The sequence below is a fragment of the Camponotus vicinus genome, unplaced genomic scaffold (assembly GCF_025532165.1).
Source record: "Camponotus vicinus isolate PSW18456_S1 unplaced genomic scaffold, iyCamVici1.0 SCAF_12, whole genome shotgun sequence".
In the NCBI taxonomy this organism is placed as follows: Eukaryota; Metazoa; Arthropoda; class Insecta; order Hymenoptera; family Formicidae; genus Camponotus; species Camponotus vicinus.
In genome coordinates, this window is record NW_028141948.1 from 2,501,110 (window position 1) to 2,516,260 (window position 15,151).

Genomic DNA, 15,151 nt, shown 5'->3' on the forward strand with positions numbered 1-15,151 from the left:
TTTTTAAAACAAGAATTTTTTTTGTATAAAGAAAGTATAATTTTATAATTTTTTACTTTTTGTATCATAAGCATAAAAATACGCAGAATGCATTGTTAAGCAATTTTTTAAAATTTAGGACAAAAATATTATTGACTTTTCTACTTGTTCATTATGACTGTCAATGCACAAAATCATGAAACCATAACATATTATTTGTTTAGAGTACTAAATATTTTCAAAATTTCGTACAAGTGATTTCATTGATTTTTTCTGATCCGAAAATTAATACATATACCACAAATTCGCACGTAATATAATATTTCGCTGATTAAAATTCACATTTTCCTACAACTTTAACTTTATATGTAAAAAGAAAAACTGCTGCAACACATTTACTAATATATTTAATTTTTCATCCCCTTAATCATTTTACACCCTTCAATGCAAAGTAACAGCGATTTTGACATCAGTGCGCCGCAATGATACGACTCGATTTCTGTAGCGGCATAAAAACACGAATCCCGATAAATTCGCGATATCTAATCCTCCTTTGATTCACACGAATGCCGCGGCCGTCGACACTCTCTTCATGAAAGCCGCTCGACCGCCTTTATGCCATCACGCATCGCGTGATCTCGCCAATGAGATCGTGCGAGGCTCAGAGAGACCCGCTGCTGCGAACGCGGTCGCAATTCGGCGCGCATCGTTAATTAAAATTAATTACGTTTGTCGAGTAATCGTGCGTTTAATTGAATCGCGGGATTCCTGAAGACTTCCGTCCGAGACGAAGGTGGAAAATGGAACGGCGGAATCGACGGATTCTGCACGGACACGCTCTCTTTTCTCCGTCCTTAATCCCCCGTGCACGACGCGCCGCGAAGTAATCGCGCGACGATATCATCATCTCCGTTTTAATTAATGCCGATCGTAATTAATGTCGTAAAAAGCGCTGGCGCGCATGAGAATCGAGGGGAGGAAAGAGGCTGGGCGACGGAGAAGAAATTTTCTGCGCCGCAAAAAGAGAAACACCGGCGTCCTAGGACGCATGCGGCGAGCCATTTCTTTCTTCCCTCTTGGGACATTAGACATTTCGGACAGGTTCCCCGCCGCGACGAAACCACCTCGTCTGATTCGCGTGTAATCACTTCGGACATCGACCGAAAAGCCGCGAGGACTCGCTCGGACGGGCATCGCAATCTGACACAATGGGTCTAGGACCCATTGCGTTTCATTAATATATTATAAAGGCTGCAGGAGTTTCACGATTAGAGACTCGAGAAGGGAATTTTCAGGGGTTAAATAATTTCCTTAAATCCAGAATAATTTACAAGAGCGTCGCGTTAGGTTCCACAAGCGTGTCAAAATTATCATTTACACTGTCAACATGTATAGCGAAAGAAAGCACATCTCGCGTTATGAAAGGCAATTTAATTTATCCGAGTCAGGACTCGCGCATTAACCGCCACGTCGATCAACGTCTCGGGAATTTTTCCGCGAGGGGGGCTAATTAATTGCGGGCCCCGGTCGACGCGCGATCCGCATTAATCAGCATCGAGCGCGCGTGAAGGAAGAGACTGAGAGGCCTTTTACGCGAAATTTATGCGCGCGCTCTCGACGCTCCGAGAGGAGTCACCCCGGATCGGACACGCCGTTGCGCCTCGCCGCTTCGCCATCATTAGGCGGATAATGCATATCTTAATGATTACGAAACGAAACACTGACGCCAGAACGGATACGTGTAAGTACGCCGATGAATGGCGTCCGGCCACGGGCGCCCCGGGACCACCGTTCGCCAACCGTCCGCCAGTCGTCCCACGCTCCCGCAATCAGCTCCCCATAAACTACAATCACGACACGTGCTATCGCGCCGACCGCTGTATCACACCCTGCAAATAGATGATAGCCGCGTGGATTAAATGCTGCAGGATAGATTGGCGCCGTGTTCCATGAATTTTCACGCTATCTCCCTGGTAGCGTGATCCTCGCGATAGCGAAAGATAGTCTGATTGTAAAGAACGATCGTTAGGTTTCGGTGTCAGTAATGACGTTAAGTGACAATTAATTGAAGCTTTCTTTAATTTTCGGAGAAATTAAATTACAATAAGACCTTATTCTTGTTCTTGGAAAATAATGAGTAAAAATCTTTATTTGGATAAAAGCTCAACTTGAACCTTATTGTCTCTGAAAATTGATAATCTTGTTAAAGGATGATCTTTCATTCCTTAATCATTTGCACTTCAAGAATTTTCTAGAGTAATTTTAAAAGTTTTCAGTAATTTTTAATTAATATTTAAAATTAATTTAATATTAATTATATAATTATAATAAATTATAATAGTAATTATAATTATAATAATTATAATAAATTTTAAATTGATTTAATATTAATTGTAATAAATTGAAGACAATGCAATAAGCTATAAAAAAGAGTTATAATATTTTTTAAATATATAAATATAAAAAACAGAATTTTTCCCTTTCAATAAATTTACACTAGATAACATTTTTCCTTATAATAAATTTACATTAGAATAAAAGAATGGTTATTAATGTCGCGTGGAAACATGACATGTGCAAAGGATTAATATAAATGTAACGTGAAAATTATGTAAACTCTCATCTTTCGTAACGCATTTCGAGTTGTAATATTTTTTAAATATATAAATATATAAATAAACATGGAATTTTTTCCCTTCAATATAATAAATTTACATTAGAATGAACGGATAATTATTAATGTCGCGTGGAAACATGACATGCGCAAAGGATTAATATAAATGTAACGTGAAAATTATGTAAACTCTCATCTTTCGTAACACACTTCGAAGGAATCTATACTTTACGAACGCCATATTCTATTCTTAACACTTAAATAACTCATTGTCTCGTCCGACAATGTGAGAATCTGTTCCGACTGCAAGTCCAACCTTCACGCTTCGAAATTCGCTTTGCACCCGTCACGTGGGGTGTTCGCCCGTTGTCTTCGGGCACGCTAATCTCGGGAAAATACGAGCGTGCTCGCGAATATTATCGCACACAAAGTTAATTACCACGTCGTTAAATAACGCGACGCAGCAGCGACAGAGGAGGAAAAAAATGAGATAGAAATGGCGGATGGTCTCACGACGAATACGCGCATGGCGGAGGAGGAGATCGTAACGGTGTTATGTGCCATTAAAGACAGCAAACATCGTAGCCTTTATGCGCTGTGGAAAATCACGAGATTGTTCGGGGACATTAGCACCGAAGAGAGACCGCTGGATTCTAATAATCGTCGCTCCCACGACGACACACGCTTGATTAGGGCATCCCGTCCGTCGTCGCGCGCAAAATTTGCAATCAGAATATTTTTAGTTCGCTTAATACACGATCGTCGCGAGTAGGGCCCGCAGATTGAAATTTAGAAGCGATGTCGGCGATAAATATCACCAGAAATTATTCGAGTCGAAGATAAATTGCAGGCACCGTTGCTTGAAAACGCGATTTTCTCGAGCGATGTATCTGTCAAGCGACCACGTCTCAATCATTCAAATCACTGGTGAACGATCGTTGGCCACAAATGGTCTCCGACTTTTACTCGCCTAAGTTTCCGGGCGAGCTTCGGAGATCTGTATGATTTCCTACGAATCTCGCCACTCGAATGATCAATCGGTCTGTCGGGATCGATCGCGAACAATCTTGTACATCCACAATTCGAACGCTACGATTGAAGGTGAGGTGATCCCCCGATGTGAGACAACCTCGTCTACAGAAGCCTTTTCCCTCGGGCACGTGTCTCTTTATGCGATCTGGTCGATCATTGACGACGAGATGTCAAAATCATATAAAAACCCTCCTCTCGGGACAATCGATGCACCTAATTGTTATCTCCTCGACCAAGATTCTTCTCCGAATATCGTTTTTGTAACCAAAGGGGTCCTTGGTTAGATAGAATAATTTTCTTTTTGAATACATATATTACAAATATATAGACTTTTATACCAGATAATCTTTTAAGTATCCCAAAATTTATGATACTTATGAAATATGCATGCAATTTTCTTGCATTATTACATTTAAGATAAATAAATGATAGATCATATTTGAAAATGAGATAATTAAAAACATAGAACTAAAAACATATTTAACTAGGATTTTCTCAAAACATCACTTTTTGTCCTTATTTGCTTTATTTAGAAGATACTTACCTGCTCTAAGAATTCTTGTTGTTATTCAAACATGGCCCTACAAAAGTTTTCCTCGCAGGATCATTCTATGAGGATTATCCTATGGGATTCGCACAAACTTGTTAAAGATTGTCAAAGATTAGTTTGGGACGAAAATATTCCCAAAGGGAAACAACACTCCTAATTATTCTCCTATTCATATACTTGCGTGTAATCATCTTTTTTACCTCGATCTCAGTCAGTTTGTAACTATTAGTCACGCATTAATATACATATTTTGACAGAATTCAAAATATTTTAGAAGACAAGAAAAATATTTTGTGAAATAAATCACGTGAAATTAAAATTAATATAACGGAAAATACCTTAAAAAATACAACAACACGTAAAAATATAGGATAAATATAATTTTATATTCCTGTAGAAAAGAGAGAGAGAAGATTAGCTTAAAGCTTTTTAATTAAGCGTGAATGCGAGTTTTTAATCTTATATAATAATCGCCATAAGCATCATTAATGTAATATAAGATCTGCTGTTAATTATAGAGGAACTTTCCCAGCTAATTATACTCGTAAATCATTTTCCATGATACCTAGGTACGAGTGAATCGTGCTGTTTAGAATATCTAGAGTATCATCTAGAAATGTTCGAAACCAGGTAGTCGTTGATGAGAAGTTGATAAATTCTTGCTGCTCTGATATAACATCGCGAAGGCTGATGTTACTAGTTTCAATCCTGTGTAAGACTGTAATGAATTAAGCTTTAAGTCATAGATCATCGGCAATAGGCAGATCGCATGGCGAACATTGTTGCAAGAGCTACAACAGGGCGTGAGACTAAGATGATACTTGCTTGCAATAATTATAAATATGATTGGATGCAATCGAGATTTAACGTCAATTATTGAGATATTCTAGTTATACAATGTAATTCTGTAATAAACATCAAAGCTACACGTGGTCCTACTCTAATTTAAACTTTACAAGAATCAGAAAGAATAATACATATATTTCTTAATAAATAACGTATATGAAGAAAAATTAAAGATTGAAGTGACATATCCCTGTAATTAATCTCAATATATCTGAATCTAATTATTTCGAGAGGTTTCAGGGGATCTAAAAAAGAATTTCGGAGATTAAAGATACGCGGCCAAGTGAAATCTCATTTTTAGTCTCTGACAGATCGTTGATATGCATCGATAAGTTAATATAATCGCGTATGCCCACGGCGAGAGGCGAGGAAACGTGTATATATCTATATCCGCACCAAGCTACATCACTACCGGTACCATAGGACGTCGGAGGGACCGAAGCAGGATGCAAACCATTAAATAACAGCTCGCGGGGTGATAGATGGGTCGCATGCCGATCGTTCTTGTTGGCAAAGCCCATTAAAGCGCGTGGGTCCGACTCGAGTCGAAGTTCGCATTTACACCTGAGCTTCGACTGCCACCACCACCATCACCATCATCATCACCACCACCGGGTACCAGCACACGAGGCCCGATAGGGACCGGGAATACCGACCGGATCAAGAAGGGGAAGGGGGACACCGGGGGAACGGGAAAGCGAGAGGCTCGGGCCCCAGGACTTGGCCCGCAGTTAATTGCCAGCATTTAATGAGCGTTCTTTGACGCGCCGCGCGAACCGCCACGGTAAGAGTAGTAATGGCTGCAGCGCTTTCCTGACGACTTTACGTACATATCGCACGTACGCTTGTATACCTGATCGAAATAAAAATGGCCGCCGAGAGTATCATCGACCACGATTGCAACGTATAATTCTCTTGCATCGATGAAAACCGCTTCGTGCGATTGAGATATTAACTTTACGGAGGATATGTTTCAATGATGTCTGATAAGATTGTCATTTTGATCAGATTTTTTGAAAATTTTAACAAGAAAATTTTTTACGACAAACTCGAACGTAATAATTTTTTAAATAAAATCAATGCTTTGTATATTTTTTAAATAATTATTTTAATAACTTTTTAGCTTCTATCGGAAATTATTAAGGAAATCTAGTATTATTATTCAACTTTGTAAGGTTTAACTTAATTTTTTTAAGAAACATGACATAAAACTCGCAATTATTTTGGCGATCATGTTGCATTCCATCTTACAGAGTATAATAAATAAATGGAAATATTAATTTATCTTTTTATACATAATTGTTAATAAACTTTGTGGAAAGAAAATAAATATATATTTAAGATAATGCACTTTCGCGCATTCTCTGCGAATTTGTTTGCGCAACAAAACGAAAACCGGAAAAGCTATATTCCATTTTTCTCTCGGTTAATGTCATTTATGTCACTGACTTGGCGGCGAGAAACCACTTAAATCGCAGTCGTCACAATACCGTCGGCACAGTGGCAAAGCTTTATAAATATGCCGCTATTTTTTTCATAAGAATCGTCGGCAACCGACAAAAGTGTCGCCATTCTGATTTAGTGACCACAATAATAGTCAACGAAGAGCGTTTGTTGGCAAACTGTGTATCCTTGCTGAAAGGGTCCGATGCGACAATCGTCAAATTCTTTATCTGCTGCGGAACCACCATAGTCTCTTCTACCTGCGTGCGGTCTCAACGCATGGTTTTCTTCTAAAAAAAAATTTATAATGTTAAACATACAAAATCATTTATTTTTGTAATTACATGTGATTATAATATTCGTAAAAATGTCATTTTTGTAAAATTGATAGAGGAAAGGAGTAACTTTTAGCTTCTAGTAATCTATATGAAATTAACTTTGTTCTTTTTGTATTATAAAGATATAATTAATTATACAATTATTAAATGCATTATTAAATTTTAATATAAGCAATATATATATTTTATGCAAAAAGATTCCTAGAAAATTAGATAATTAGAGCCATGTATAACTTTTATATTATAAAATTATAAAATATTTTAGAAGCTTTTATATAAGTATAAGATAATCACATGATTTAAACAATTCACGTAATTAACAACAATCGATGTAATGACGTTTGTTGGTAAATATAATATCGAAGATATAACGAAAAAAATGACTTACACCTACACAAATACAAGATAAATTATTATTTTAAAGAATTATTTTCGTTAAGAAAAAATGACTTTGCAATTTGCATTTTGCAAATGATAAAGGATAGCATCGACTCACGATAAGCATAGCTAAAGATATTATCTTGAGAGATACCAAATAATCCTTACCATGGAAGGAATTCAACATGCAAACGTTATCTTTCGAGAACAGTAGAAGAATTGTACTGTTATAGTTAATGTTGAACAAAATTTTATGTAAAGACAAACTACGTTATAAAATATTATAAAATAATTTGTGTTTTTTTATATTGATAAAATGTAAAAAATATTAAAATATATCTTTTATTTCTTCTTTAACTTACCAGATATTTTCATAGATGGCGACGGAAATATCTTCCATATAGCAGATACTTGATATGTAGAGATTTCAACTGATCATGGAAAAAATATGAGGATCTTTAATCATACAATCAGAAATATTAATTTTTCAAAAAAATAAATAATTTGCTATTTTTATATCTTTTCAAAGAGGCTAATTAATTATAGAAGATTAATTGACACAATAAATTTCTAAATTATTCATATAAAACTATTATTCTTCTATTTATATTTTCTTTATTTACGAAAATTGTTTTTAATGAAATATTTATGATAAACATAACATTGTGAGTATTTAACAAATTTATTAATATATAAGTAAATGATTATTTGATTATGAAGGTTTTATATGAAAGGTTTATCAATATTTTTGCAACTTATCTATAAACAAATATATTTATTAGACAGTTCATAATTTATTAATAAATCAAATAGAAACATTATCTTAGAAATTTAAAATCTTATCAAAAATTGTTCTGGCTATATCTAAATGCATCTATATATGTAAAATATTGTGAATGTATTCTTATCGCTATCACAGATTAATCACGCACAAAGTATACATTTGTTAACATCAGAGTGTAAATTAATGTAAATAATTATATATAAGGCAATATATTTTTCTAATATAGTTATATATAAATAAAAAAAACTATACTTTAAAATTAATTATAATCTTCTTACATATAAATTAATTATACTCTTCTTACATATATTAAGAATAAAGATATACATTTTAAATGACAAATTTGCGGTATAATCAATGTGTAATAGATAATATAATCAAGATAAAAATATTTTGTGTGTTTTTTGTGTAGCAAAAATATAGTGTATCGAAGAATATCGATTATTTATATATAATCATTTATCTTTTAGAATATTCAAACAATAAGAAATAGCTTTAACATATTATAAATCTATTTATAAATAATAATCTAAATTCCTAAAGATATATGGACTATCATCTACGATTTAAAGCCAAATACCAAAGTAATACAAGTATTAACACAAAACTACTAACATTACATATGCTTCAATAATTTTTTCATCGGTCTCTATTGGTATAGATATGATATGTATATTTATTTTGTGTATGTATTGCAACCAGCATTTTCAATATAAGGAAAATATATTACTGAATAAATATCTCGTGAATTATAATCAATTTATAACTTATGACTTTATAACTTATAGATTTATATCTTTTAACGTAAAAAAATGATTAAAAAGTTAAGATTTAAAATAAAAAATTAATATTAATGAGTTATTCTTCAAAGAAAGTGAAAATTGGTCAAGTTCTTTTTTTCCCTGTTATTTCTAATATTTTTGTCCTATTTTTTCTATTTTTTTACAATAACTCCTAACAATCTATTAAAAAATGTCATATAATATTTTATATAATACGCAACACATTAGACCTACTTTTTAATTAAGCCTTAAATTATAAAATATCATTCGAATAATATAAGCCTGCAATTAAGTAGATAATAAACATATTACTTTCGTTTGTCTCTTTACTCTCAGTTTATAAGTTTAAAATAATAATCGAGATGCCGGGAACATTTTAAAGAATCAACTTCGAAAACGTCAAAATCATATCCAGATGAGACGAATAACTGTTCTAAGATAGTCTCTGAATACGGAAATGCATCTCATCGACCGCTTATTTCGAGATGCATTCGCTACCACGGTCGCCACATCGGGTCGCGCTCGTCCACGCGTTCGACGTCGATTTCTTCGTCGTCATCGGCGTTAATGTCTTGCGGATCATTCGTTTTGTTCCTGGTCGTCATCGTTGTCGCCGTCGTTGACCGCCTCATACTCTTCGGTTTGTCGCTGCAATTTGCTGTTAATTTCTCATCGTCGTTAACGAGTGACATCGAGGCCTGACATCGAGGCGTTGAAGAAGCGGTTGTCGTCGACGCGCTCGCGTCGACAATCTTATCATGGGCCATGGATTTGATCTCTGGCGACACGCTTGCAGAAAGTATCGCCGAGTCAATTTCGCCGGAGGTGGCGGCGGGACAAGGTGCCACGACGTTGGCGATGCGATCCAGATTGACCAGGGTAGGCGATGACAGATTGACTTTCGGCTGAGAAAAAACACGTTTTTTGTCGTCATTACAACGGTCGTTAACACTTCGCGATCATAAATCTCGCGTTGTTCTCGCGGCTTGAACGGAATAATATCTTTTTCGCGAGAATTATTTTTAGAAGAGAAGAATTGAAAAACACGCATAACAATTTCATTTACTCTTTTTAGTGCAATTTACATATCATGCAAATTTCTCTGTTTCCTTAAACGGAATCGCGGCGATTTGCAAAGTTATACATATGTAATTATTATAAGAAAAGCAATAAAAAGTGATGCAAGGAAAAGTGAAGTGAAAAAATGCGAGAATAATAGAAATGATAAAAACAGTGCGAAACATATGCATAATTAGCCATGTAATAGTCCATAATGTAGATAAAAAAATAAAAAAAATATATGTACAAAGTGAAAGCTCATAAATAGTAATTATATATAAAAAAAAAATATATATATATATATATGCAAAGTGAAAGTTTATAAATAATAATTAATTGGACGTTAATTATAACAATCATTATTGCATGCATAATTTTTTAATCTTGAGCCGCAGCAGTGAGGCATACATACATTAAAAATAATTGCGATAAATTGCATGTTGCGATTCTTTCTCATAAATCTATGCGATAATGCAAATTCAGCTTATCAGGGCGCCCACTTTATACTCTCTCTCAACAATTAACAGCGAACGACATGAGACAAAACCAGATCGTATATTAAATTGCGCGCCTCGATTAAAAGTTACATGCGAGTGAGCGACAAGCGGTAGCGCCTCGTATCGTCACTCGTGCAAATTTGCGAGACTCAATCAGCATCAGGGAAGATATATCCTCGCTCGCTCCCAAAACTTTCGCCTCATTACCCATTCCCTCCCCCTCCCCCGTCTCTCTTTTCCTGCCTCCTCTCTGCTCCCGCCGTCCATGCACTATGTCGCTCGCTAATTACAGATCGAACCGATAATTACCGATGAATTTGTTTGCCGGCTCGTTTGAAGGCCAGCTGCGAGGTGTCTCGCCAGCCTCTCCGCGGTTTCACCTGGAAGCGACGAGAGAAATCTGCAGGCTTCCGCCGCGCAATGTCCGAAGCCGGATTGCCAGCGGCTCTCTGCGGAAATTTCGTCGTCGCTCGCGATCGACGTCGACAATCCGGTCGGTCGCGAGGCCTGCAACTTCTGCAGATGACGCACCGTCAACTCGAGGATGTCTGCCTTCTCCAGCTTGCTGATGTTCTCGCCCTCGGTCTGCAAACCATCGCGGATTTGTCGGATTTATCTCAATTCGTTACATGCTTCATTTAAAGAATACGCATCTAAAATCCAATAATATTAACAGGGAAAAACAATTATCGATAGGAAAGCAATATCAAAGCAAATAAAAAATATAATTTATTTATTTAAAAATATAATTAATTAAAAAATTTAAATATAATTAATTAAAAAATTCTTTTAATCAATTCTGTTTCTTATTTTTTTTTTATTAACTATGAAGGATGTACGACGCACACAACGTTATTGTACTTTGTCGGCTTGTTGATCGTATAATTTCGCGCCTCTCTCTACGGAAGTTAACGTTTCAATTTCTCCCAGATTAGACCGTCGACTCTAAGTGTCGTGTAACGATTCCACGAAGGAGAACGTCGAGTTTTTCGGATTAGAAGAAATTGCTGCTAAAATGCTGACGTTAACCGTTCGCGACGCTTACGGAAGAATTTATTTTATGTCACATCCGATTCAGGATGTTCATTAGAAAAAAGGACGAGCAATTCAGAGTGCTCATTAAAAGGATAACCGCGATGGCGTCTGATCATTGGAAGCTCGATGCTCGACGATCCGCGACATTTTGCGAGAAGAAGAAGAATAATATCCGGTCGGGGAACATTAAGCCGTACGAAACGTGCCGATTGGACCGGGTAATGTGCCGTTGGAAAATTAGCATGGTGAAATCAACGGTGCCTTTCACGCTGATTCAGCGAATTACATGTACAATGACAACGATGGCCGACGCGGACGTAAATTTCACGCGCGAAAAATTATCGACAAATTATCATCAATGGCGAAGCACATTGTAGGGAATACTACTTAAAATGTAATGTACCGGAAACGCATTATTACGCTTTTTTATGCGCCATCGGCGATGTTTGAGACAGAATCCTAATTCCAAGTATTTTTACTTCTCATTTTTAAATGTGATTCAATTTGGAGATAGAGAAAATTTTAATTTTGATATTTAATTCGTGTTTAAGGAGGAACTGGACGGATCATCTATCAACCAAATTTGATATTCTCCAAAGGACTTTTAAAGTATAAAATTAACAATTTGATGTGAATTAAAATAAGGATTTGCTCTACAAAATTAAAACTTTTATTCTTATGAATTTTAAGTCGTATAATTAAAATCGTCAATTTTAAATTAAATTCATGAATCTCGAAATGTGTTAAATTTATTAATTTTTGACTTAACTGATTCATCCAATGCCTTCTTAATGTCAATAATACTCAAGTTACATACAAGAGAAAAAATAAGCAGAAATAAAATTTTCAATTAAAAGTTGTTTTAAATGAGTACAATTATTTTTTTATAAACAAACAAAATCTTAAGCGATTCTTGAAAAGAGTTTCGACTTGTCGTGTTCCATATCGACGTTAAATAAATATATAATAATTTTTATTATCACTTGTCTCGGAAATTCGACGTTGGACATTATCAGGATTCTGAGAATCGTGCGATGGCAGTTTAGCGTTAAACATGCCACGTAAAAATAACAAGCGGAGTTGGGGCGCAATAAAAATTAAACGGCGATATTGAAGGCATTTAAATATTCACCTACGTATCAGCCAATAAAGCGCGTTGCGGGGTCCGCACTGAATATCATTTTGTTGACACTCGTTCACCGAGTGCAAGTTCCCACGATATCCGAGAGAATATTTAAAAGCAAAATCGCCTGCACGCGTAGTTGCGGCCGGAGAATGCGTTTCCTGCTAAGCGCGATCCGTAAAATTGCAGCAGGGAGCGGTGACGCGCGAAGGGAGGCACTCGGTATCATAAATAGAGTCGGTGGAGTCGAGCAAGAAACGCGGGAAGGTTCGTGCGGGACGTATGGGGGAGAAAAAGCATAGCACGTGCTCGCTGAAGCAGGGCCACGTATCGATATCCGAGCCAAAATGCTTCTCCTTTTCACTTTCGCCATTAAATAATTTATCTCGACCGCGAGAAAAGAAAAATTGGACGGAAGATCGCGGAGCGAAAGTTAATTGCCACTTGCAAAAAAGCTGCAAACATAATTCGTACAGCCGTATACTTCTATTACCACATCATGCATAACTTGCAGTACTTTGTTTTAGATGAATCTGTTCAAAAGAATTTGAGAATAAACAAGTTTTATTATATATATATAAATTTATTCTAATTTATATTTTCTAGCTGCAAGATAAATAAATAAATTTCATGTTAATTTAATGTTACAATTATTATGTTAAATGACGAAAAATATTTGCATGATATTGACAATGTAAGAAACAGTGCTCTTACCTGTAAAGCATCCACCATGAGATCCTTAAGTTCGTCGAGGCAACGATTTATGCGCGCTCGCCTCTTCCTCTCCAAAAGCGGCTTCGTTATCTGGTATTGAACACACATTGTATTTTATTAATCAATGTTTCCCGACAGCTGCATCGAAACGTTTCGCACAACGGCCGTGCATATCGCGGAAACTTGGTTACTTCGATCTTGCGTCTCTCGGCGCGCGTGTTTGATCATCAATTGGTAATTTACGACACAGTCCGGAGGGACGAAGGCGGGAATTGAACGTTGAAATGACAGGGACATAAGCGATAATCGAGAAACCCGAAGCAATTTTTTTAGCGTTCTATCTTCGTATTAATTCGCGAAAAAAAAATACTCGATTCGTAATGAACCGCGACACGACAAAAAAATAAAGTCTCTTTATTTTGCCGCGTGATGCCGAGATAGTCGAGCGATGATTTAACATCAATTAACGACTGGTATCCTTGATTTCTTATCGGTTCTTAAGCCACGAGAAAGAATACAAATTTATGTCGTGCGATGCCAGCTGTCGAGTGTTCGTGAAAAAAATAATAAAATCTTGATTGCGTTGAAATACGCAAGAACTAAAAAAAACGTGCTCGATTTATCAATTTTACGGCAAATGATCGGTTATCGATTTGTCGAATGAATATCAAGTATTGCAAGAAATAAAATTGTAAAAGATATGTATAAATTATGTATATTCTCTTTGCATATCTACGCTTAAAGCTTTGCAATTTTATCTCTATTAATGTATCAACGTTACCACATAACACGAAGTTAATTAACACTCAACCGCATCGATAAATAATCTTCTATAACAAAAAAAATTTCTGTATATCACCAGTAATTAATGAATGCGAACTTCAGCTCGGATTGAAACGCAGCTACGCAAACTTGTTACAAAATCACTCGTGGGCTGCATATGTAAATAAATATCAACTTTCTCAAACCGCAAATAATTATGCGTAAATATATATTTTTAATTCACAATATTATTTAAGTTATATGAAGAGAACAACGTTTTCTTTTCACAGTCGATTATCTGTATTGATTGCGATACCTTTTTGTATTGATACGTTCTCGAGACTGGATGAGGATAATCATACGACATCATTGCAGGTGGGGAAGGTATAGATTCAGGGAGTAAACCAAAAACTGCAAAAAAAGAAATTAATAATAATAAATAAAATAAAATAGAAATAAATAAAGGAGAGAGGGAGATCTTTTTGATATAAAATCACAGAATAGGACCAGTTAGAATTTAAATACAATAGATATATAAAATAATTTATAAATATAAATATTAAAAAATGCAAATATACGGACGTCTCTTTTATCTGTTCACTTCAGTAAATATTAATAAATATGAATAATATCTTCTAAATTCCGTGCTCTTCTTTTTTAGCAACCTATTTATATAAACGATTAATCATATGGAAATAAGCAATGTAATATCTGAACGCACACGTGTATAACATAACAGTTATAATCTCACTGGCGAAGTTAAATTTATCCAGTTAAACCGGATATCTCGATAAAATATATGATAAAAGTTATTTTGCCAAGAACCAATAAACTTATTTGATAAATAAAACACACGAACGTCATCAGTAGCGCCGAACGATCAACCGGTGCGAATAGAAAGTCTTCAATAAATCCGAACGAGAGCCGACGCTGGAAATTAACATTCGCACTTTGACCGTGCAAAATATTTATCTCTAAAATTAATATTATAATCGATGCAACGATGCTATTCGCGCTTTTAGAAATTTCATGGGAAATGCATGAAAATTAGTTTCTGCGTAAAAGTAAGAATAATTGCTCCAAAATAAGTAATTTTATGCAAGGAATATAATAGAGAGGAATATAAATGATAGACAGTTTGAGAAAGATAAAAAAATTGAAAAGTAAAGAATGTACCTTTGTTAAAACTGGCAATTCCAACAGCAGTCTGTAATA

At 35.4% G+C, this 15,151-nt stretch overlaps 1 protein-coding gene across 1 annotated transcript; it reads right to left on the reverse strand.

The window, feature by feature from the left end:
* Window positions 1-8,321: 8,321 nt before the first annotated feature.
* LOC145962717 (transcription factor HES-4-B) lies at window positions 8,322-15,151 on the reverse strand. Its single transcript, XM_083083992.1, has 5 exons — window positions 15,113-15,151; window positions 14,253-14,347; window positions 13,175-13,264; window positions 10,612-10,887; window positions 8,322-9,651 (listed from the first exon to the last, which is right to left on the reverse strand). The coding sequence occupies exons 2-5, from the start codon at window positions 14,304-14,306 to the stop codon at window positions 9,241-9,243; spliced, it is 831 nt and encodes a 276-aa protein (XP_082940118.1). The 5' UTR covers window positions 14,307-14,347; window positions 15,113-15,151; the 3' UTR covers window positions 8,322-9,240.